The sequence below is a fragment of the Diadema antillarum genome, unplaced genomic scaffold, assembly GCF_040938485.1.
Source record: "Diadema antillarum isolate AM-2024a unplaced genomic scaffold, OU_Dant_1.0 scf00000143, whole genome shotgun sequence".
Lineage (NCBI taxonomy): Eukaryota > Metazoa > Echinodermata > Echinoidea > Diadematoida > Diadematidae > Diadema > Diadema antillarum.
The window spans coordinates 1,527,042-1,551,831 of record NW_027271032.1 but is presented as its reverse complement, the minus strand read 5'-3'; the positions used below and the strand labels follow the sequence as shown (position 1 = coordinate 1,551,831).

Sequence of the window (24,790 nt, the reverse complement as noted above, 5' to 3'; positions counted from 1 at the left end):
GGTTTCTGTTTCCTTTTGAGTGCAGATGTTCATACCTTAAGCAGCATTGAGATTAATGAACTTGTGTGATAGATAATCTGATTCTAAACAAATGCAATGTTCCAATTCATCATACAATAGTTTCAGTGAAACAGATACTTACCTTTAGTTATAATGAAAATGTAAAAAAAAAAGTCTGTCTCTATCCCATTTTACTCCTTTTCCCAGTTTTATTGTCATGACTTTTCTTACAATTAGAATGCAAAAAAGAACAAAACGAAACAAAAACAAAATAGCGATGAATTTCTACCAACTCAATATTTGTCATTGCCATATGCAAATTGATACCATGAGAATTAGTTAAAATCAGGAGATAACATTTCAGTGACATGATACAAGTACTTCCAGGGGAATGGGTGGATGACTGAAAAATGGTCACACCAGAGAGATCAGTAGCATTTGGCAGAGTCTTTTTATTGCCACACGTAATATACAAGAAAGAATGACAAAAAAATGAAGTTAAGATTCTCCCTCATTATTATGAGTGGTGTCCAAGCATTTTTTTTTTTTGGGGGGGGGGTGCATGCTCTTTTTCACAGGTATTTTATTCTCCAGTTTGATGCGTCAACATTTTTGCAACACATGGCTCAATTCTTCTTCAAAATTCTGTTATAGAGTTGAAGTCATCATGTTCGTACCTGTCAAACTTACAATCACACAAACACACACAATAACTTTCTGAAGAGTTTCATTGCCAAAATGAGAATGGGGCTTATACGGCCCTGCAGCCTTATTGCTGGCAAACACATCACATGTTATTGCTGTGTAGTAGTGGTTTACCACTGCACCAATCGAGGAAAATCTTATTCACACTACTTGGAAAAACATATTTATTTGACACAACATGACCATGTACAGTGTACAGAAGTAGAATACATTGCATTATGTCATGTATGAGGATGGTAATAAGGAGCAAGTGTAATGTTACGGTGCATCAATTCACAACAGAAAAATCACAAGATGGGCTACAAGGACCTGGTAGTCTTTCTTCCAGCCACCAAAAGAAGTCCAGATGGGACCAGCATCCAGGCATCCTTGCTGCAATTGGGACCAGAGACAAGGAAGAAGGAGAGAAGGAGGACAAGGATGCAGTGGAAAATGCAACAAAAATTGGACCATCAGAAACAGACCAGGTATGTTGCTTACCCAAAAATCGGGAACTCTTCTTATGTGCTGTAAAATTTAATGAAACTGATTTTTATTGTGTTATTTCCACCACATAATCCCAGCCATAAATCACTTGACCAGGACAAATTTTGGTAGCAATGCTTCATTGTCCATCATTAATGTCTAAAAATGATAAGTAAGTCCGTAGAAATAATTGTGGGGATTTCATTTCCTTATCGGAAGAGTTATTTTCTAACCAATCACAGATAGATTCTCTAATTTCACAGTCAAAGTGTGTACTGTTACCATGTAGTAGAACGTAATGTTGACGGTCAAATTGAGCATCGGCAGCTCTTACTTTAATATGCAGTTACGTTGTATACCATCGCACCCCTTCAGTGTGAGAACAGATAGTCACCTACCCCACGTGTGGCTCATACTGTACTCTCCCCTCTTTGTGCATCTGTTCATCTAGTGTGTGTGTTTTTGGACTGGTGTGTGTGATAGACAGCTTATTAAAGAAGAGTGGATGGATATGAGAAAAAAAAAATATGTTTGGTCGCTCTCCTAGTGTCATAATGAGCATGTTCTTAGCTTAAATGGTGTAACAGAAATATGTTTACGTTCGCAGTCCTGTCTGTTTGCATTGGCAGGGTCACAGGCATCATGATTATTTGATATGTACTATGAACTCTGAAAAAAAAGTTATTTTGTGGATCAAATGAACCAAGATTATATTCTGGTGATTCATTTTCTTAAATCATAAGACATCTGTGCCCTCTGCCATTAATGCATGTGTACTTATTATCAGTGAGTTAAACTGTGCATGAGTTTAGTGTGGTTGTAATGCCCACATACATTGGCTTGATGATGTGTGGTTAACACGGGTCAATATCTACGACAGCTTTAACAAGCGGAATCTCTGCTTAAACTGGAGAAAAACTTGTCTCCCGACCCCCTGCCAATTAAAGTAGTGACCATTGTACTAAGATGATACAATGCTTTCAATTACATGAGCAGTATTGTATTACCCAATTGAACTAGGGAGAGTGAAGACCTTAACGTGATAACATCATCCTCATACTTCCAGCCAAATTGTATCACCACGACACTTTCCTCCCCAGCGTAATGGCTACTGCAATAATATTGTTTTGCAACTGACAGTTTAATAACTTTTGACCTTGGCCTGCTTAATACTTCTTGCCTTATCATGTCCCATATATGACTGTCTACATATTTTTCATACTTCCTGCCAAATTATGTTACAATGGAACAATAGCTGTAACAAGACATTTTAGCCAAAATCCGTGAGCTTTTGGCTTTTAACTTGAAGATATTTGTCCCCAAGTCTGATAAGAATATCCACACTTTGTGCAGCTTCCTTAGACCAAGTATCAACATAATCCAACAAAAGCATTTTTTAAAAACACATATGCCACGACAACAAAATTGACGTGGGCTAACTGAAGGACACCTACACAAACAAACATTCCCAAAAAGAAACACCTCCGGCATTCTTTCAGAATTTAGGCATGAAAATGAACAGGTGTCCACATTCTGTGCCGCACCTTGGAAACGAAACCTTTGAAGCTGATTGTTTTCATGATGAATACTCCATGTTTTCCAGATGAAAGGTTTGATTTAATAGTTTCTTTTGTTTGTCCCAGAAAAGTCGTACTTGAGAGTGCAAGGTCATTTTCTGTACTGACTGCAAAAGTAAACGGTACAAGGAAGTGACAGGCACACTTCTATTTGAAAACAGAATATCCATTTCGAAAAATAAGAGATACTGTTTACATACAAGAGATGGGATGTGTTTCTTTCATTCAGTGCTTCTCAAGCAGGTAATGCTTACATAATGCTACATTTCATCATCCAAGATTTGTGATATCAAGTCTTTGTGTAAAACAATCATGGTTATTTTTGGAATCATGAAAGATGATGATGACATCAGGGGGGTGTTTCATAAAGCTGTTCGTAAAGTTACGAACAACTTACGAGCGACTGGTGATCAGTTCTTGCGCTGAATTATGGAAATTCTGATAAGTATAGCAAATCAGAACTGATCACCAGTCGCTCGTAAGATGTTCGTAACTTTACGAACAGCTTTATGAAACAGGGCCCCGTTTCTGCAGTTTTTATTTTGTGGTACATTACAAAGTGTACTACGGATTTGCTTCTGTCATTGAAAATCAGGTGGCATTTTTTATTTCTTTCTTCCAAGCTGAAGTCTCCAAAGGGTTTTGGAGACATTTTTTTTTTTTGTCCAGGTTGTCAGTCTATACATTGTGTAGAATTTGTCCATCTGCATGTCCGACATCATGTTTGTTTGTTTTTTAACCCCCCCGCTGGCTTTTGTGACCTAAAGTATAGATGCATTAATGACATTTGGGGCAAAATTCCACAAGGTCAAAGATTAATGAACTTTTTTGCTACAAACTTTAGATGAAGTGGAAAATCTACAAACTACTGTATACGCCATATAGCGGCTTTAATTTTTTGTGAATTGGGACTTAACAGTTTTGCCGAGTGCTTATGTTCTCTGTTTCTTGTGCATTTGTGTGTAAGGAAAATGAAATGATCTAAAGATATCTTTAACTTGATTGTTGTGAGTTGCAAAGCATGTATGTGATACTCTAACTTAAAATTCTAGTGTCCTCAGGTTTTAGCCATGCCCTCAAATCTGAATCATGCATGTCAGCATGGATAACAAAATATATATAAGTTAGCAGTATTTTCCCTTTTATCATGTTGCAGAAAATCCAGTAATAGTTTCATATGACTTGATCAAGACGTGAATCAAACCTAAAATGTAATAAATCAAGTTCAGTGGAAAGGTCCGTAAGTTTTGGTAGCAGATTTTATGCTGTGCCAAGGTTTAATTGATCAAACTGTTGTGGAAGTACGGTAAAAAGCTGAAATGAAACCTTTTCAATTCTATACTGTATCACACAACACAATGAAGGTGTATGTGAATTTTTTCCTTTGATGCCATTTTAAATGCATCAATGTGAAAATATCAACTTTGAATAGAGACCAAAAATAAGGCCTCTTCTGCTTGGAGTGGAAAGATATTCCCTTCTTCAGATGAATAACATGTCCTCATGCTTGTAATCACCCTGAAGGAAGCAGCCATGGAAATCTAATCTACTTGTTCACTTAGTATTGTGCAAAGTCATTACTTCATGGATTCGGAAAAGTGATAAATTCAAAGGTATTGCATTCATAGTGTCAAAGAACACTGGTGTTTGAATGCATTCATTGAGAATGGCATCTGTTTATCATAAATTGTGTGACTGTCATTAAATTGGTTTGGGGAGGGGAGGAAAGAGCTGATTCACTACTTTTCAGTGGGGGAAGGTAACAATGAAACTTTGTGTCAAATACAGTTTCAATGCCCTGAATGCTTCATGCAATTTTGAGGGTACCAAGTGCAGACCTCCCAACCATTCTGAATTTGGAGGAAAGAATCTGAATATTGACCACCCGTAGCTCTTGTTTCAATAGATGTTTCTTATTTTTCTTGATAATTTTACTACACACTCCTATGGGAACTGCTCTTTCTTTCCTACTTTTGAGCCATTTTTAGTCATAAAGGATGGAAGGTCTGTAATTGGCTCTCATTACATGAATTGGGCATGAAGTGAGGCTTTGAGTGTCTTTTGTCAAAGTGTTTTAACCCGTTGAGGACGAGTCCCGAGTATACTCGGGCAGGTGTCTATGGGAAATGCGTGTTGTAGCAAAATCAGTCCGTCCTCAACGGGTTAATACTCACTATCAAAACCTCATAGTAGAGTAGTGTCGTTAATGTTCTCTGTTCCTCTTCCTCTTTTTCCCTTTGATTGAAATACACAAATATGTACACACAGATACTCATGCTATAATTCCTATTGAATTGTTCAAAATATAACTTCATGTTTGTCTTCACCTGACACTATTCCTGTCTTAGGCAGTTGTCCTGTTTTTCATCATGACTGCGTGAATAATCATGTTTCTAGAATATATTTTTCATAAAACCACCTTTCTTAGGAGAGATTTGACAGGCTCTGTCTTGGGTTTGAAGCTGAAAACTAAATTACTGTTTGTCTGTACTCTACTGCTGTTTGAGACTTAAAAATGATAGTAGTGTTTGTTTGTTTCAAATGAGCACATTGTCCTTAGTGTACCAAGCTTGTCTTCTTAATTTTCCCTGATGCTGTTTCAGTCATCATGTGTTATCTATTTACTTTTTGTTAAAAAAAAATATTGTATGCTCAAAACATTGAACAGAGCCATTTATGTCAGACAAAGACTATTCATGTTTGCTGCACTTTTGTGACCCCACCAGGAGGAGAACTGGAACTAATCAATACTTTCTTTACAATTTACTTGCTTTTACTTTTGTTGTTGTTGCTGCTACATTCTAGAACACTACTACCATGGCAACTGAAGATGAAGACAAACCACGCCCACCAATGGATCTCTTTCAAGCCATCTTCCTCGACTCTGACACAGAAAGTGACGATGAAGATGATGATGAGGATGGCAGTGAGAAGATGAGGAGGAATCTAGTCAAGTCTGATGCAAAGCCGGCAGAGGAGGCGATTCGCCATGATGGTAAACACATGCCCAGTGAGGGCAGCATTTTGTGATTTCAAGTTCGTTGCTGGTGCTGATGTCGGTGCTCTCTCAACACTAGCACCGGTGATAAAAGAAAAACTTGAAATCAGTCGGTGCTAGCAGGTTGACCTCAAAATTATAGCATGTTTATGGTAGCTGTTGTTGAGCCTGGTGTTGAATGTCGTTTGCTGAACGGAGATCCACTGTTTGCGATGAACATGCTTTTACCCCACTGGCTAACACTAGTCGCTAGGGATTGGCGTATTTGTCATTTAAATTTTGGTGTTGATGTTGGTGTTAGCATTGCTATGTGTGAGACCCACTTTTACATTCACACTTGCACATTGTACATGCATAGTCTGTGCTAATGCGGTGGTCTGCCATAGGACATGCACTTTAAATACCCCAGACATGGCTAGCAATCTGGGTGTGGCTTTCTGTGATGCCAAACTCTTTCATTGATTTCTGTGAAGTTAGAAGCAAGTATTAAAGCCACTTTCACTGATTTCTGTGAAGTTAGAAGCAGTGCACAAATGGTGGTACTGATTTCTTCCAGCGCTCGTGGAAGATGTACCTTTCAGAGACAGATGTGTCAATAATAGCCTTTAGTGCTAAAGCAATCTCTGCAGTCCCATATGGCTTTGTGAAATGTGTGAATCTTTACAAAATATTCCAAGTTTTCTGACAGAGCCTGGTTCAGTATTTCTTGAGTGTCTATTGCATTTTGTCTGTATAGCCTAGGAAATGTATGTTGCTCAAATATGATATGTTATATTCCACATACTAAGAATCTTGCTATAGGATTGGTCAAGAGCTGATCACGTGATAAAGCGTAGTTTTGCCCATCACATCACCTGAGGAGAAAAGTTCGTTACACTCTATGTTGATAGTCCCTTTTGTTTTGCTGATCACTTCTGTCCGTACAGTCCTTACGCGAGATGAGTACGCGTGAAATAAAAGTGCGTTGCACTGTGGACTATCACTTAAACTAGGTCACTTGATAGTCCACAGTGCAACGCACTTTTATTTTGGTGCCGCGCGGTACGTGGAGCAAATTCGTTGTTTTGTCATCTACGCGCATACGTCTAAAGTAAACTATGTAGCTTAAGCTCTGTATAAGGATACCTAAAGACAGCTAAAACGGTTTCAAATGTGGAATAAAATGGGAATATCTAGGACCCTAGATGTGGAATATAAAGCAAATAATCAACTTTCAGTTTCAGGCAATGAGACAAACTATCACTTCCTCTGCGATCTGAATGTGTATGCTATCTTTCCTCAGCTGCGCTTCGGAAAGATAGCTACATCCAGATCGCCTCGGAAGTGATAGTTTGTCCCATCACCTTCACCAACGTTAATTATTTGCCTACTATCTCCAGCCACTATGTACAAATGTAGCGGAGTATCTATTTGGTATTCTCCACCTGTGGTAATCTTCAGCTACATCTTGTAGTGAATTCAAGTATCATATTGAGAATAGGTCGGTTGTCTCCCCACCCCCCCCCCCCCCCCCCCCCCCACCATCACACATTTATGTACACACACCTGGGCAAAATGTTGATTACATTCCTGAAAGTGGCTCAAGGCCAAACATGTACACCATGTATGCCGCACCCAGAATCAGCCAAGGAATGGAATTTATATTGATCACAAATCAGTTACTAGATATCTAAGTCCGGAAATGGCTCTTATCTTTGACAAAATGGCCGAAAGCAGTCAAGTAGATCTATGCTATTTATTTAATGTTTTTTGCCCACCCCACGTCATTAAAAGTCTCTGGCCCATCCCCAAGTCTTTCAAAGCATTATTCATTACATATTCCAAGAAGTCCTGAAAAAAAAATGGCTTTGATAGCCTTTCAAAGTTGTGTTTCAATCTATTTGAGCTATTCATACACCAAGTGATTTTTAGTCAAGGCCATGAATCAGGAGTATTGTGTATGTGAAATAAAAGAAAAATCCTGCATGTAGAACCAACAGGAAATATGTATTGTCTTGTACATGAGCTTACCGATACAAAAATGGAGATCCTGTTTACTGAGCAAGCCAACACTTTATCTTGCCATCAATTAACCCATTCAGTTTTAAAAGACTGGTACATGTATATCAGCCATAACCGGGGTTAAGGGAAAAGATGAGTCAAGGGTTTATCAGCTGCATTGCTATGTCATTGCATAAATCAACTTTTGTCAGGCATGCTGATCCTGATCCCACCCCCCCCCCCCCCCCCCCCCATTAACCCGTTGAGGACGAGTCCCAAGTATACTCGGGCAGGTGTCTATGGAAAAAGGGTGTTGTAGCTAAATCAGTCCATCCTCAACGGGTTAAATCTGAAGAAGACATTGACATTAAAAAAACAGCACCCAAACTTAACGGGTCTACAATATGCAGGGTTAATACAACAAGCTGACCTAGTGCCTCAAAAAAAAAAATCAGATTGAAAACCAGGATATCATGTCTGACCTTGAGACTTCAGTGACACACCTTTACCTGGGTGTGGAGATTGACTAATCCTTTTTATTCAGTGTTCACCCACTGCTACATTGTAACCCAGAACCTCCCCAGGGTACACCTTGACATCAATAGCGATACGCATGCCACAGAGCACAAAAACACACTTGACAATCAGCCAAGCGAGAGAGCAGTTTCCTATTGACTGAATTGAAAGATCTGACAGCATTACTTGCTAATTAATTGCATCTTCTCCACCTTTTTTGAGTAAACAAAGATACAGGAGATCTTCAACCACAATTCTTTTTTCTTTTTTGTAGACAATGAGCTGATAAAGGATTTAAGAGCATTTGTGAAGTTAGAAGCCTTTTTATGCTATAGTCCCCAGATTTTAAAACTGTCAGGAGCAATAAGGCAGTTTACAATTAGTGCATGTGCACAGTGATACAAATGATCTTCCCTTATTTTCTCAGTTGCTTATAGAGCAGACTTTGCCGCCACTGCCAAGACTTGTGCAACCGAGTTGCACAAGTTGGGCAAGTTCAGAAATGTCTCCAAATGAGATGATAATTTATTTGTCCGGAAGCCACAGAGATGTTGCTGCAACATCTCTGAGACATCTCTGTAGTCTTGGAGACATCTCTTCAACATCTCCAGTAGATCACCAATTGGTCACCGCATTGTTGTGGAGACATCTCAGAGACCTCACGTAATATTAGTCTCTGTGACTAGGCTGTGACTAGAAGGAGACCTCAAGGAGATGTCCAACATCTCCGTGACCTTGTGGAGACTGGAAAGAGTCTCCAAAAAGAAAATGAACATACATGTTCGATTCTCTTGTGACTTCCTGGACACTTTGCTACATTCCAGGAGACGTCAAAGAGATGTCTCTACGACCACTCCACGACCAGGGAAACTTGAGTCACCACCAGGTCTTTAAGTAGTCATCCAGCCCAAAGAGATACCCACTTTAGACACTTCAATCATTTTGAAAGCAGCATGATGCATAAACTTGCCTGATGTAGGAATGAACTTTGCATATGAACCAGGTGACCAGAATGGTCCATCAGTTGGCACATTGGCAGGCACCCACTTCATTGTTTTGTACTGAATGCATTAACAACCTTTTTCTATTAATATTGCCATTACTAGACTTGTTGTCAGGTGGACCTGCTAGCGGGAACCATATACTAGTATAAGGCTTACATGAATAATCATGACATTACTGATGCCGATAACAGTGAACTTAAAAACCAACATGCCTGATTGTAAAACTGACCTTTTCCTGCTCATGTGCAAAGTGGAACTGTGAACTGGCTTTTGAGTTATGCCCTGGAGTTTACCCATGATTGAAATATGCACTCTCCACTTGTGCCTTTGGTGCAGGTGGGGTCATGAGGTCAAAGGTCAAAAGGTCAAGTAAAAATGTTAAAATTTTACTTTTTCTCAATATCTTGGAAATGGTTTAAGGTATCTTCATGGAAAATAGTATATTTGCATGTACTGACTGGCAGTGATTATCTAGGGAATTTGGGGGTCATGGGGTCAAAGGTCAAGGGCAACACTTCAAAATTGTACTATTTCCCTCATAGTTATGCAATGCCTGTAGGATTATTTTTTTTTAAACTTGGTTTATGCATGTATAACCCAGTAGAGATTCTCTGGGAAGCTGGTGGGTTTTTTTTTTGCCAAAAAAGGTCAATGGTCAAAAGGTCAAATATCATGTGAAAGTGCTGAACTTTACTTCCTCCTCCATAATTTACTGTTCAATACAGAAATTGCACTTTTTTTCCATACCTTGAATATTACTCAATGCATGAATTTTAAAAGGGTCATAGTCAAGTAAAAGTCCTAAAATCCCCAAATATATGCTCTCCCATTCATCCAATTAAACCTACAATGTAGGTCAAGGAAGGTGAACATTCAACACATTTGTGACAAACATGTCATTTTACTATTTTGCCAATTTTGTAAAAATGTAATCACGCATTGTCCACATGTACTATAGACCTATTAGGAGAATCATGCATTATGGCGGAGGCATACCAGTTGCCATAGCGACATTTCTAGTTTCAAGATACTTTGAAACCACTTCATGAAATGTTAAAGAGCATACAATGCTAATAGGAATTCAAAGTTTATTTGATTATTTTTGAAATGGCTGAGACATCCAAAAACAAAGTAAAACAGAGCAATCCTAATAAAAGGTGGGACCCTCCTTTTATTAGGATCGCTTTGTTTTGGGTATCTCAGCCATTTCAAAATGTATTTTCACCAAATAAACTTAGCAATGTTATTGTCTTTCATCATAAGAGGTTTCTCATTATCTCAAGAAATCATCATAAAAAAAAAAGGTTACAAACCTGAAGCCCCATCTCAACCAAAACTGTACCATCCCTTTAATGCTATTAACATTTTACACTCTCAAGATCCATTCTTAAAGAGATTCATCATCAAAGTTTTGGCATAGTTTCTTTTCTTTTCTTTTTCTTCTTTTTTTCCCCTTTTTATTCCCCTCTTTTATTTTTGGAGCAGGGAGGGGTCAGAAGTCACTTCAAACAGCAAGAGATGCAAAGTTGCTCAAGCTTGATACGTCAAGTCATCTTTGCATGCTTGATAAAATCTATCATCAAAGTGTGTGTATACTTTTTTCCCTTCTTTTTTCCCTCTTTTTTGTCACAGATAATTTCTAATGGGAAGAAATGCCAAATTGCTCAAGCTTGATATGTCAAGTCATCTTTCCATGGTAAAGTTGCAGATCCTATTAATGCTATAAACAGTGAAGTGATTTTTGTGAATTGTATGAAAACTGACACATCCTTTCTAAATGGCCCTGTTTTGAAATGTCTAGAAACTTAAAGCCTTGAAGATTTTTTTTTCATTCTCACAGGAAGTCAAACCCAAGTTAAAAATAAATCAGATGCTATGAAGAAAAAAAAAATTGCTGAAGATAATTGCAAAAATCAAACAATAAGTGGTCATTAGAATTTCATGGAATTACCAAAGGGGGTAAATTTAGTTCCAGGTTTTTTTTTTTTTTTTTTTTTTTTTTTTTTTGTTAATCCTCTTTTAACATTAAGAAAAAATATTTTCTTGGCAAACTTCTCACTTACAAAACTACACTGTAGTATAGCATCTTAAACTTTAACTCTCATTTCTTCCATGTTTGCCTGTGAAGTAGCCATCTAAATATTCTCTCTGTTGTATTTTCTTCTAAATTACACAGGATGTTGTGTATATGCTGTATGTTTTGTGAGGTTTATATTTTAGCATATTTCACGAGCATAGTGCTATTCACGAGTATAGCAGTACATGAAACTGTTAATTCTGATCCCCGACATGAATATGACATGCATAATTATGTACAGTATATGTACTGGCGCACAGTACACAGTACATGAACAAGTTGCGTGATGTTACATTTTTGTAGTTTAGAAGGCCTGAAGTCTTCGGGTACCTTCGCTGTGAGTTGATGTTACAATTCAACCACTTGTGATATTTTCTGGACGTCCGGACACATGAAATATTAGACTCGCTAAATATTTTTATGGTGTTTGCAGAACTAGATACCAGTGGAAAGCTCAGATTGAGTCGAGAGGACTAGAAACATTTCCTAGTCTGAAATTGCATCCTCAGCAGCTCTATCAGATGTTTGTGGTGTTGGGACATGGCATACCTAGGCCCCCTGCACTGTTAAAATTGCAAATTCTGTTCCACGAGTGGTGCTGCAAAATTTCATTGCAGTCAAATGCCATGAGTTATTAAGAGTGGAGGTCGGTTGTTCTTGACATTTAGCAGATAGTAGCAGCCCAACAGGGCTCACATGGAAGTGGTTATGGTTACATATATCTTTAGATTTGATTTCTATTGTTGTTGTGTTTTGTTTTATTTCCTTTTATTTATTTATTTTTTAAGCTGCATGATCAGATTTTTGATAGACTTGACAGGAATCATCAGAGGTAGAAAAGACTGAACAATAATTCAAAAGCTACATATGGCCCCTATGGTGGCCTTAAGCAGCACATCTGCTTCTCACTCAGTAAAAAAAAAAAGTTCAGTCATGATTGAGGTGCCTCCATGTCTACACATGCGAAATTGTAATCGTTTGTAGAGCCCGTTAAGTGGTCTTCAAGATTTACTGTATACGGCATATATTTAGCAAATCTAATTTTTTACAAATCTGGGCTTCTTGACAATTTCGCAAGTGGTTAAATTTGTGATCGTGAAGTACAGTACTGTGTGGAGAAATGTATGCGTGCATATCACATTCACGTCAGAGTCAGAGTCAATATTTTCAGGTGTCTTTGAATTCGTAAATGGCACCTGACTCTCAAAATTCACGAAAATAAAACCTTGCAAAATATTTGGCATATATACAATAGTTAATTACATACCCTAGTTTTATGTCTAGAAAGGGTAGCAGCAAGTTGTAAAACTCAGGTATGCAGCTAATCATTTGACTGATGGATGCAGCAAGCACCTGAATTTTCTACAGCAGTTTCTCTTTAGGTTTACAGGGGGAAAAAAAAAGAATAAACAGTGAAGAACAAAAAAAAAAAAAATGTGAATTAGGTCATGCATCCAAATGTAGTATGCAAGAATTGTGAGCTTTGAACATATCTTCACAAATTGGATCCACCTATTCTTTACATCAAAAAAGGGGGCATGCCCTCAAATCAGGATGGAATGCTTTTAAGGTGAGAAAGAAAAGGTTTGATCAATTGTAGGATTTGCCTTCCTGCTGGAATCTTATTTCAGTGTTTCCTTTCAGGGAGAGGGCTGCAAGATCAAGAGCTATCACAACAATTCAAGGTCACATTAAAGGGACATTAGAGTTTTGGTTGAGATGGGGAATTCAGATTTTAACTTTTTGCAAGATAATGAGAAACCACTTGATATGAAATATCAAAGAGCATACAATTGTAAGAGAAATTCCAAGTTCATTTGATGAAAATCGGTTTTGAAATGGCTGAGATATCCAAAAGCAAAGAGGACCCACCTTTCTTTTTATTAGGACCACTTTGTTCAAGGATGTCTCATCCATTTCAAAACAAATTTTCATCAGATAAACTTTCTGCAGCTGATAGAGATGTCAGAAATATGTCTCCTAAAATGTAATGATAAGTGAGACTGGAAAAAAGTGCCCCCCCCCAAAAAAAAAAAAAGATAAAAAATTAAAAATAAGAAAATGAACATGTTCAGTTCTCCCACGACTCCTCAGAGATCCAGTAAAATTCTCCAGGAGTCATCACAGAGACTCTAGTTGCCCTGCCACCAGTTCACCATGTAATCTCCAGGCCAAGGAGAGACTCACTTCAGTTTAATCAAATAATCAAAACATTAATTTTGGTGAAAAAAACAAACAAACAAATGAAAGTGACACTGTACAGTGATCAGTAAGTCTTGTTCCCGTTGTTTGAGCATTGATACTTACTTTTGTCTGTAATATACTGACGTTTGTTCTAGGATCAACCTCTACTACATGCTGTTAACCCGTTGAGGACAAGTCCCGAGTATACTTGGGCAAGTGTCTATGGGAAATGCGTCTTGTAGCAAAATCTGCCCGTCCTCAGTGGGTTAACAGACAGGGCAACAGGAAAACCTTCACATGACTTATGAAGTTAATTATTACGACAAGTATTCACACTAACATTCATCTCTGTCACATAATCTGTTCATTACCTATGGCCGGCTACCAATCATCCAAACATGAAAAACCCACAATATTACCATCATCTTCAATCTTCAACCCCTAGATCTTCTGGTGCCAGGTAAAAATGTCAGAGGTAAAAATGTCAGAAGTAAAAATATCAGTTGTAAAAATGTCAGAAATGAAAATGTCAGAAGTAAAAATGTCAGTTGTACAAATGTCAGAGATAAAAATGTCAGAAGTAAAAATGTCAGTTGTAAAAATGTCAGAGGTAAAAAGTCAAGTAAAAATGTCAGTGGTAAAAATGTCAGAGGTAAAAATGTCAGAGGTAAAAATGTCAGAAGTGAAAATGTCAGAGGTAAAAATGTCAGAAGTAAAAATGTCAGAAGTAAAAATGTCAGAAGTAAAAATGTCAGAGGTAAAAATGTCAGTGGTAAAAATGTCAGTGGTAAAAATATCAGAGGTAAAAATGTCGGTAAAAATGTCAGAGGTAGAAATGTCAGAGGTAAAAATGTCAGAGGTAAAAATGTCAGAAGTAAAAATGTCAGTTGTAAAAATGTCAGAGGTAAAAAATTATTTAAATGACTGAGCTTCAACCAACCTTGAATTGTAGAGGGCAATTAAAAAAATTGACTGGCCAAGCAATTCTCAAGTTACAAGAGTGTCCCATATTTCTTCCCGTGTCCCATTTCTCCATGGTCTCCCCGATGCTTTTTCAGGAGAAGGCATGGAAAGCGTGTGGTGTGAGAAGGGTGTCAGAAACATGAAGAAGAAATCTCTGGCACTTTTACCTCGTCCTCTTATATTTCTACCTATAAATTTTTACCAATGACATTTTTATCTGTGACATTACCTCTGACATTTTTACTTCTGACATTTTTACCTCTGACATTTTACCCTGACATTTTTACCTCTGATATTATTACCTATGACATTTCTACCTCTAACATTATTACACTGAACTGATCTTCTTCTCCATGTTGGGAAGGTAAACCACCAGATTTAAACTGGCCTATTTCTTCATCAAACTCGGAGCTCTGTCCTGAAGTTTGTGTCAGTTGTGAAAGAAGAGCGGCTTTTGGAAGCATCAGATTCACCAAGAGGGCATATGTTGGAATTTAAAAGACCTGGGCACACATGAGGAGCAGGCAGAAATGAATACGTGTATCTAACTGAAGCGTGAAACCGTTTATCAACAGTCCCATTCAATCTGCGGGAATTAATGCATCAACAGATCTGATCAGGCAATATTTTTCCTGTCAATCCAGTCACTATTAAATTATCTTATCATGGTCCTGCATCTGTTGCCACACCCTACCAGCTTGACCTGAGCAGCAAAATCTGTATAGACCTTTCACATTTACATTAGTCCATATGTCCTGAGAAAAAAGTGAAGAAAAAAGAAGAGGTTCCATTCCCCACATTTACACTTTTTCCCACATTCAGGGGAAAGTCTCATGTTGCAGGACTTTCCTCTCCAAAACCATAGTGTGGACGCTCACTGGGACTTGTGTCTTAAGAATCCATCATTTTTCTTCACTTGGCTCATATGCTTTCTCCATGAACACCAACCAACATCATCCAATCACCTGCAAGCGATTGTTGTGTCAGAGCTTTTGAATTTGTGGCACAAAGCTCATGCTCAAGCTGTAATACCCAGATAGCACAAGCAAAAAAAAAAAAAAAAAAAATGCCTGTGGAAAATATTGTCTGTGTCACACTCATCTTGGATGTATCATACCTTGGATCTGTTCCCCCTTTCAGTTGTTGCATCAAGCAAAGTTGTTGCAGACTTTAAGAACTCGTTGAGAACGGATTGATTTTGCTACAACATGCATTTCCCATAGACACTTGCTCGAGTATACTCGTGACTCATCCTCAACGGGTTGAAATACAGGTGAAGTCAACCTGATAGAAATATCAACATTCATCATAGTCGAAAAAAAATTTTGAACAAAAATGATGTTTTGTGACTTGTGCCCGCCCAGCTCAAACCCCACAAAAAGTCACTGATTAGGGTTCTCTGCAATGGACCAAAATATGTCACTTTGAGTTGACTGACTCAAATTTCAGAAAGTTTGTCTTACCTAGTAGAGTAATCTCTTTTCTACATACTTTCAAAGTCTGGTGTCTTCAAGCGGAACAAAATCAAAATTGAGATTTTAGCATTTTCCCCATAATTTTGAAGCAGATACTGCTTCACTGCAAAATTGACACTTCTGCAAAGCATGTCCAAGTGACCCTAGTCTTTAAATTCTCTTTTCTTCCTTTTCCATGAAACTGCACCTCTGAACTCTCTCCTATTTTACTCAGTTTTTGAATGTGTGAGGATGGTTTAATTCAACCAGTTTTATATGATTTTAAAGTCTAGGAGTGTGCTCTTAAACTATGTTATGTAAAAATCAATTTTGCCTTGCTTTTTAATGGTTTTGAGCTGGACAGTCACATATTGTTCAGTGTATTACTTATCTTGCTATCTTGCTTTTTCTTTTTTACAGCTTTTGACATAGATCTAGTTTGATATTTATTAACATTGCAGGTAAGGTAGTGTACAGTGTGATCCAAATTGCACAGGAAATACATTAAGCAACCTACAGGAAGGAAACATGAACTATTCATTTGTGATGTAACACAAATGTTTTCCATGGTATAAAGTCACATGTACAGCGATGAAAATGTCATGAATGAATCACTGGACAAATTACCTTATTGAATAAAAGTTTATTTGCTACATTTTTTCATGGGGAGGGGGGAGAAGGCAGCACTTTCAAAATAGAAATGTGCATGAAACTTTAAGATGAGAGAGGAGAGGGAACATGAATTTAGTAGAGCACGCTGGTTTCATAGTTGTGACCTCAGAATTATGGAAATGGAAAGCTGTGGGGATCTCTGCAGGTTTTGTTTAGTTTGATAATTGAGCAAACACCAGCCCAAAGCTAAAAGGTTTCTATAGCTGTTGCTCGTTTTTACAGCTTTTATCACTCGATCTGACAACCATTCAGTGCCCTTGATCATGTCTTGATGGAAATACCCCACAAAAAGAGGGAAAAATGTTAATGGGCTGAGAAATGTAGATGCTAAAAGAAAAAGGCAGTAAGTCTATTTGACTGCTTATGATAATCATCAAGTTGATGGCATTACAATGTATATGGCCTTGAGACTGGAATATGACATTGACATGGATATCACAGTGGATCTAAATAGAGCTTTACATGTGCACATAACGTGACGCTGAGGAGGGTTAAATAGAGGGGAGGGGGTTGCTTCAGAGCATTAGTAGACTTGTTATAATCATGCCTCATTTTCATGGTTCATTTGAGATGCAACTCAGAGTAGAAGTTCCTTGGTGATTTGTGGAAGTCACTGGGGAACTTTTTATAGCACATATGTATGTTTGTGTATGATTGTGTTGATATGTGATTGTGTGTGTGTGTGTGTGTGTGTGTGCATATGTCTGTACATGTGAAAGGTTGTTGTGAGCATGTCTGAACATCTGTGTACTTTTGTGACTATGTACACACATACACACACACACACATACTTTCCAAAAACAGAGCTTGCTTTTGATAAGCAGTGAACAATGGAGTCTGCGCTTGGTCTGGAGTTGGCTGTGGGGGCCTGTCAATCCGACTTGGTGTTAACCTCCACCAGTGGAGCGTGGCGTGGGCGTGAGAAAGCGCCACAAAAACTGCGCTGGTACAATCATCCGACCCCTGAAAATGGAGGGAGGGGGGAGACACTCTCAGACATAAAGAGCAATGCGACCCAGCAATTCAACAGCTTGATATCGACAATAGGCTCACAGAGATAAAAGGGATCATAATTGATTACTGAAATCATTCTCTATGTACTAATGTAGACTTAAATGGTATAATTTCATCTGTTATTCTATTTCATTTTGATTTTTGCAGTTTCCTTTTTTTTTTTTTTTCAGATGTAAAAGTGCTGCATTGGTTGGAGCCTTAAAGGCATTTTCTAGTAATGTTCACAATGGTTTGTGACGTTCAAATGCAAATATTTTCACACTTGAACCGCAGGGTGTCCCAGACATAAGAAGCCTGCAAAGTGTTCCATAAAATTATGCAATGTGGCATGAATTTGTGTGCATTCTTGATTTCTGTGCAAGTATCTTTTATGGTGTGATGTGACATTGATTTTGCGAAGCATACACAAGATTTACATCTCACTGTTGGGAGACAAAACTTTGTATCTCCAAAATGTCAAATTTTCAGGAGAAAGAAAAAAACATTGCCTTTCCTTTGACATGCCATGGTGGCTTCATTTTGGGGGTAGCACAGCTAGGATTTGGACAAGACATCTGTTAATTGATCATCTGACAATTAATCAAAAAAAGTGAATTTCATTAAAAATTGAGATATGAGGTGTTATCATCCTTGCGATGATACGCTACATGTAATTCCTAAAATGATATGATGATAACCATGGTTGAATGCAGTGAAAGGCATAAAATCAAGAAGTGCATCATTAGGTTTGAAGCAGAAGAAGTCACATTTAAACATTCTTTGTACTTCTCAGAAATATTAACTATTTCTAAGATGAATTTCGTTGCTTAGAAATCCATTGACTCCAAATCACGTAGATCTTTCTTTAAATATCTATTTGTGATACTTGATGCAGAAATGTGTGGTTTCTGCACAAAGATTTTTATATTTGCCTAGTGGAAAAGATTTACTCAAGGAGAAAAATGGAAAGAAAGGATGTCAAACAAAATGCTTCGTCCCATTCTTGGCATTGATGCAGTAGAACTATGTAGAGGAGATTTGGCTATACCAAGTGTTTGTAAAGAAGTGGTTAATATTCACTGTCTGGCATGAGCATGTTTGTTTTTCTGCTTCATTGCTTGTGAAGTTCTTCATACAAGCTATATCAATTGCAAAGATGATAAAGGAACTCCTTATTTTGTGTGAAGCGCTTTCTTTCATGAAAAAACAAAATGGTTTTCTGCCGAGTCAGGGCTAAAACTGTCATTACATAATATGCAGATTTGATAAATTGTGGAAGAAAATATGTTATTTAATGAATAGCTAGTAGTATCTGCATCTTGTGTTGGCTGATGTTATGGAAAATAGTGAAGGCCATTTGAGAACAAGGAAGTATTGAAGTACCAAGTAAGAGATGTTTTGTATATTACATAACAGGTAAAAGCTAAATGATCGAGGAGGGTGGGTGAAAATAGCTATCAGTAACATCCGTCTGTCTGTTTTATGTCCCGAAAGTATTTCATTAAACACGACCCTTGCATTGAAACCAGCAAAGGTATAGAATTTGACCGGAACAAATGATTGCCATCTTTGGTCGGAGAGGGTGTGAAGGACTGAGTCATGATGTGTGTGCAAAAATGTTGTAGACTCCAATTGTCCACTTGGGGTTGTTCCAAAACCTCTCTCTCTCTCGAATCTAGCTCCTCCAGACACACCCATTGTTTGCGTGATGCCTTTGTGATCACCTCGGAGGAACAAAAGAACCCGGGCGTGTCAGGGGACCACATGAGGCGGTCATGTTCGGCGGTTTCTTGAAGACGGCACGGCAGGCTCTCGGTGCACATATTGGCACAGGGGTTCAGGTTCAGGTTTCGATGGAATTTCTCCACTGTTTGATCTTGCTGTGTACTCAGATTCAAGTGAACTTGGCCCTGCCTTTTGTCATCCTGTTTTCCCATAGTAAGAATGACAATGGAACATCCCTAGAAGACTGGAATTTGATCTCAGTTGTCTTTTTTTTTTCTTTTTTTGACAGTCATGCAGAACAGATTGTATTGTGCAGAGTGGGAAGAACTTGCGAGCTGTCTTTATCATTGTCGTCGTCTTCTTCTTTAAAGTGGAAGTCGTGCTGTGACAAAGACCGAACTGTAAATGTACACATGAAAACAAGCTGGTATTATGACAAAGGATGAATGTCATCATAGTTGTTATGTTTTGTCTGTGAGACATATTCTATGAAAGGAAAATGTAGTCATACCTCCTGATGTATCTTGACAGGTTCCTTTATAGTCACCGTCAAGTGAAACTCTGCCAAGTACACATTTTATGGAGAAAAGAGTGAAAACTAGGAATGGAATCACGGAAAGAGAACAGAAAGATTTTCACAAGGATTCTTCAAAAAGCTAGGTTTAAAATGACAGTGATGTTTTATATGTTTTCATGTAACAGTGATATAAGTTCCAATCATATACAGCAACTTCATATGGTAGGATCTCCTCACAAATTTTTGCTAGTGTGTACACATATCTTCATTAAAACAATATTTTTAGAAACTGATTAGCCAAGAAATATTCTTCTTTTACATTGAATTTTTTCAACATGATGATCTCGGTTATCAATCTACCAAAATTATTTGTAGAAGATACAGGATGTATGTTTATATACTAACATTTTTGGGATGTGTACATATATTTGGATGTGTATGTACAACTAGAATACATATATGAAATACAGTCAAACCTTTCTATAGTGGCCACCCAAGGGAGACGAAAAAAGTGGCCACTGTAGGCAGATGGCTGCTATAGATAGGGTCATTATTACATGGCTTTTCTCTTGGGGAATTGTATTAAGTGGTCGCATTTGGCAAGTGGCCGCTATAGATGGTGGTGGCTGTAGACAGGTTTGACTGTAAATAGAACATTAAAAAAAAAATTCCCTGTCAAAAATACTCATTCCATTCTCAAGAAACTCACTGCATTCTGTGTTTAACTGTATTTTGCTTGTTGAAGTCAGCATGAAAATTGAGTGGAGATGGTCTTCATTTGCAATCTATATTCCAGAAGTTCTCGGTGGCCACTAATTAGTGTCATTTTATCGGGAAATATCACAACATTGAACATTGTGATATTTAAAGGGGCTGTAAAGTACTGGTTGAGGTGGGGACTCGTTTTTTTACATTCCTCTAATGGGGGTTATTAATAAAAAACCTCTCATGAAATATGAAAGAGCATGTAATTTTACGAAGGATTCAACGTTTATTTGATGAAAATTGGTTTTCAAATGGCTGAGATATCCAAAAAAGTGACAATAATAAAAAGCGACTGGCCACGCCTTTTATTAGGATCTATTTGTTTCACCTTATTTTTGCATATCTCAGCCATTTCCAAACCGATTTTCATCAAATAAACTTTTGATACCCCTTAGAATTGCATGCTCTTTGACATCTCATAGAGTGGTTTCTGAATATCTCACAAAACGTTAAAAGCCAAATCCTCACCTCAACCAGAACTGTACGCACCCTTTAAAGTGATTTATACATCGAGCAACCAAATATAAGGAAGTTACAGCACTGGAGAAACGTACCTAAATCTAAATATATATATATATATATATATATATATATTTTTTTTTTTTTTTTTTTTTTTGCCCAACAGTCTGCTGCACACAGTTATGATAAAACAATCAACTTACCTGCCCAGGTATAATAGCTGCACATTTTGTTTGCGGATGTGGAATATAGGCGTGACATTCACAATAACAAATGTATTTTGTCTGAGATAATTCTGGGGATGGTTCAGGGGGCTGTGGCTACAAGTTGCCTTGCAGCTGTCAGCACAAGGTTGTGAGTGACTGTAGGTAATGTGTGATGTTGTTCTCCCCCACCACTTGCGAGAATAGATTGAAGTGAAATAACTCCTCAGATATTGTCATGTTCTGAAAGCGTAGACATAGTACAAATTCATATTGAATATATTCTTGAATCATGAAGAATATTGCTGGTATAAATGAAAAACAAAATATATTTATATAATGCTTATATTCTAAATAAAATAGACACAGTGGTGATTTCAAAAGAATGTTGTGAATACATACTTGTAGCAGAGATTTTCAGAAATCCTAATACTTGGAAGCTAGTTTAGCTGTTTCTAATCTTTGAAGTGTCAAGCCTACATTGCCAGTTCTTTTAATTTTTTGAAAATGATGTTTTACTTTATTTTATTTTGTTTTGTTTTGCCATCAAATCAGAGAGCATTTCGACATCTAGGCTTTGAAAACAGTGTGATTACTAAATCTTTAGTAAATAACATCACAATGGCTTAGAAAATATATTTCAGAGTATTGTAAATCCAATCTTTTATTTGTTCTCAAAGAATATTCAAAATGTTGTATTTGTTGTTTTTGCATAGATTCATTCATAATTCCAACTATGATATCACTCACAGCTCATACATTTCTGATGTTTCTAGTGAATTGAGTAACACAGTTTAACCTTATTTCATTTGAGTGTTTTTCTTTTGATTTGTTCATACTTGACACAGATGTTAACATTCCAAAGTCATCCCGTATTGGAGACCAGGGCTCCAGGGATACCCCTACAGCATCTTCAACTGTTGATGGGACACAACAGGGCATCATCTCCTCTCTGTCTCCCTCTGGTGCGGCTCCCAGTGCGGACAACAACTCAGCAGATGTCAGTACCAGCGCTGGGAGCAGCGACAGAGAGAACCATGCCAGTGACAGGCAGGAGGAAGACATCTATGGTCCAAGGCTCCCACCAACACTGGACCAGGACCAAAGAGGGCCAGTTTCAAGCACCGCCACGCCCTCTGCGAGACTCGCAACATCCGACCGAGGCCGTCCAGAGGAGGTGGAATCGGATGGCAGGCGAGAGAGGGAAGGACGAAGGAAAGACAGAAGAGAGGGGAAAAAGAAGAGGAAGAAAAAGGAAAAGAAGGCTGAGCGTCATAGGAGCAGAGAACAGGAAAGAGGAAGGCACAAAAAGGAGAGCGGTAGTAAGAGAGATTCAACCTCTGGCAAGAAGAAACATCATAAGGTAAGGATACTTTCAAATTTTCACCCAATGCCTACAAGATTCTGAAAATTCCATAGATAATGTGCAGGATCTACCAGGTTTTTGTAGGTGATGGGATACCAAAATGAATTCTCTTTAGACAACTGAAAGATTACTTCAATAATAGTACTTCATATGAATGCAACCTACTTTACCATACTGGCTTAATTAATACTGGGTTTTCATACAGACAGAATTCAAGGAGTATGTCCTATAGCAGATTATAGATTTCAGTGACAAGAAAGGGGGAAAAATCCATATATAATTTGTGTGATGATTTATAGTAAAATGTACATGCAGTCACACATACATGGATATTGTAATAATTGTTACATAATAGTCAATGTAGAATCTCTGTTTTAAAAAATACTTAAAGGACCCTGTGAAAGGAAATGTTACAACTTCATACATTACTGTGAAACATATGATCCCTCACATGTATACACACACTCTCTCTCTTTCTTTCAGACACACACACACTCACAATTTAATGTCACAGAAATGCTTGAAAACATCAAGCTAATTTACACACGACACAGATATTAACAAACACACACAGACATGAGTCAGAGCAATGCTTGAGAATGGCAAGGTAGTTTTACACCCAGACATGCACACACAAGCAGACACATATCACAGAATTTCTTCAGAATAGCAAGATAGTTAAAAATACAATAGTTAATTGGAATGGCAAGAAAGGATAGCAAAAGGAATATCTTAGTAGGGAAGGTGCTGTTTCAGGCTGTTTCAGGCTGCTTCATTTGTGTTATTTAATTCATCTGAGGCCAGGGCTCAAGTGAGTTGCTGCATTTGCTCTTTGAAGGTTATTCTTCAGGCATTCTACATCATCTATTCATTCCTCTTACATTTCAAGTTATCTATAGGCTATTAACATTTACAAGCTTTTTCCTACAAAAAACCAAAGGTAGATTTTAACCTGTTCCTCCCATTATTCTCCAAGAGCCTTCAATGCCCCCAAACGAGATTCTTTTTGCAGGTCATCACAGAACGAACAGGTTGGTAAACCACCTGTGCAAAAGCAGCCAAGCAGTACATGTATTTTCTTTCTACGTTCAACTAAATATGTCATTGAGCAAGGAAAATATTGATCGGGCGCGAGGTATGAATAGAGCATGCTCTGATGGACTTACAAACTCTTGTCTTTTACACAAAAGAGGCACCTGAATGGGGTCAACTGAAATCAAGATCTACTGAGCTCAGCCTTGATTCCTATGTACATCTTCATATGAATTTTATAACGAAACAAGCGCAAACTTCATTGGAAGCAGGGTAAATTAGGCCATGATAATGATGTGCATGGTTTTCATACAGAAAGAGAACAGATATTGATAGAAAAATCTCTAATTTTTCTATCAAAGCCATTTTTCTGGGCAGCATAATACAAATTTACATGAAATGACGCCACAAATGCAGACAGTCTTTTCCACCTTTTTGGGAACCTGGTATATCAGGTTCCCATATATATCAATTGATGCCACGGGAACCCGGCACACCAGGTGCCACATAGGTTACACAAGTTTGCCAGGAAACGTTCTGAGAAAAACACGACACAGAGTTGTTTGAATAGTAAAAATGCCCCCCCCCCCCCCCCCCCCCCCGATTTTGACTCAAATATGGGCCATGAGGCCCAAATTTATGGACATTTTTAAACTGTATTGAATTTCAAAAGCATCTTCTTCACATCTAGAAGTTTGGATTGCATTTGAATAATCTTATGTATATAGAATATTGCAAGGTAGTTGCTCCTGACAGTGACAGGGCACCTATGGAGTAACAAGTCAGTGTGTGGTCCACTGGTCAAAATGTACATTGGCATCATTCTTCTTTCTTACAAATGTATTTGATCACGCTTACAACATACCACCAAATTTGTTCAGAGCAGTTGTGAACAATATGTATTGTGAACAGAGAAAAAAAAATACAAATGAAAATGCAGAATGTCTTCTAGTCCCCTTGGGCCAAAGTAGTACAAATTTTAAAGTGTTATCTTTACAGATCCAGAAGTAGCCGGGCTAGTCGTACTGTACTGTATAAGCCGTTATTTTTGTGAGGGTTTAATTTTCATGAATTTCGCAAATCACTGTTGGACCGCGAATTAAAGGGACTGTACAGAAGTGGTTGAGGTGGGGAT

The 24,790-nt window shown here is 37.8% G+C and overlaps 1 protein-coding gene across 1 annotated transcript in view; it reads left to right on the top strand.

Annotated features, from left to right (window-relative positions):
• Positions 1–24,790, top strand: part of LOC139721456 (G patch domain-containing protein 1-like) — a 120,652-nt gene that overhangs the window by 79,106 nt on the left and 16,756 nt on the right. The window contains exons 14-16 of the mRNA XM_071632773.1: positions 988–1,172; positions 5,553–5,742; positions 22,106–22,620. Of these exons, the coding sequence (XP_071488874.1) occupies positions 988–1,172; positions 5,553–5,742; positions 22,106–22,620 (890 nt within the window). The remainder of the gene's footprint in view (positions 1–987; positions 1,173–5,552; positions 5,743–22,105; positions 22,621–24,790) is intronic.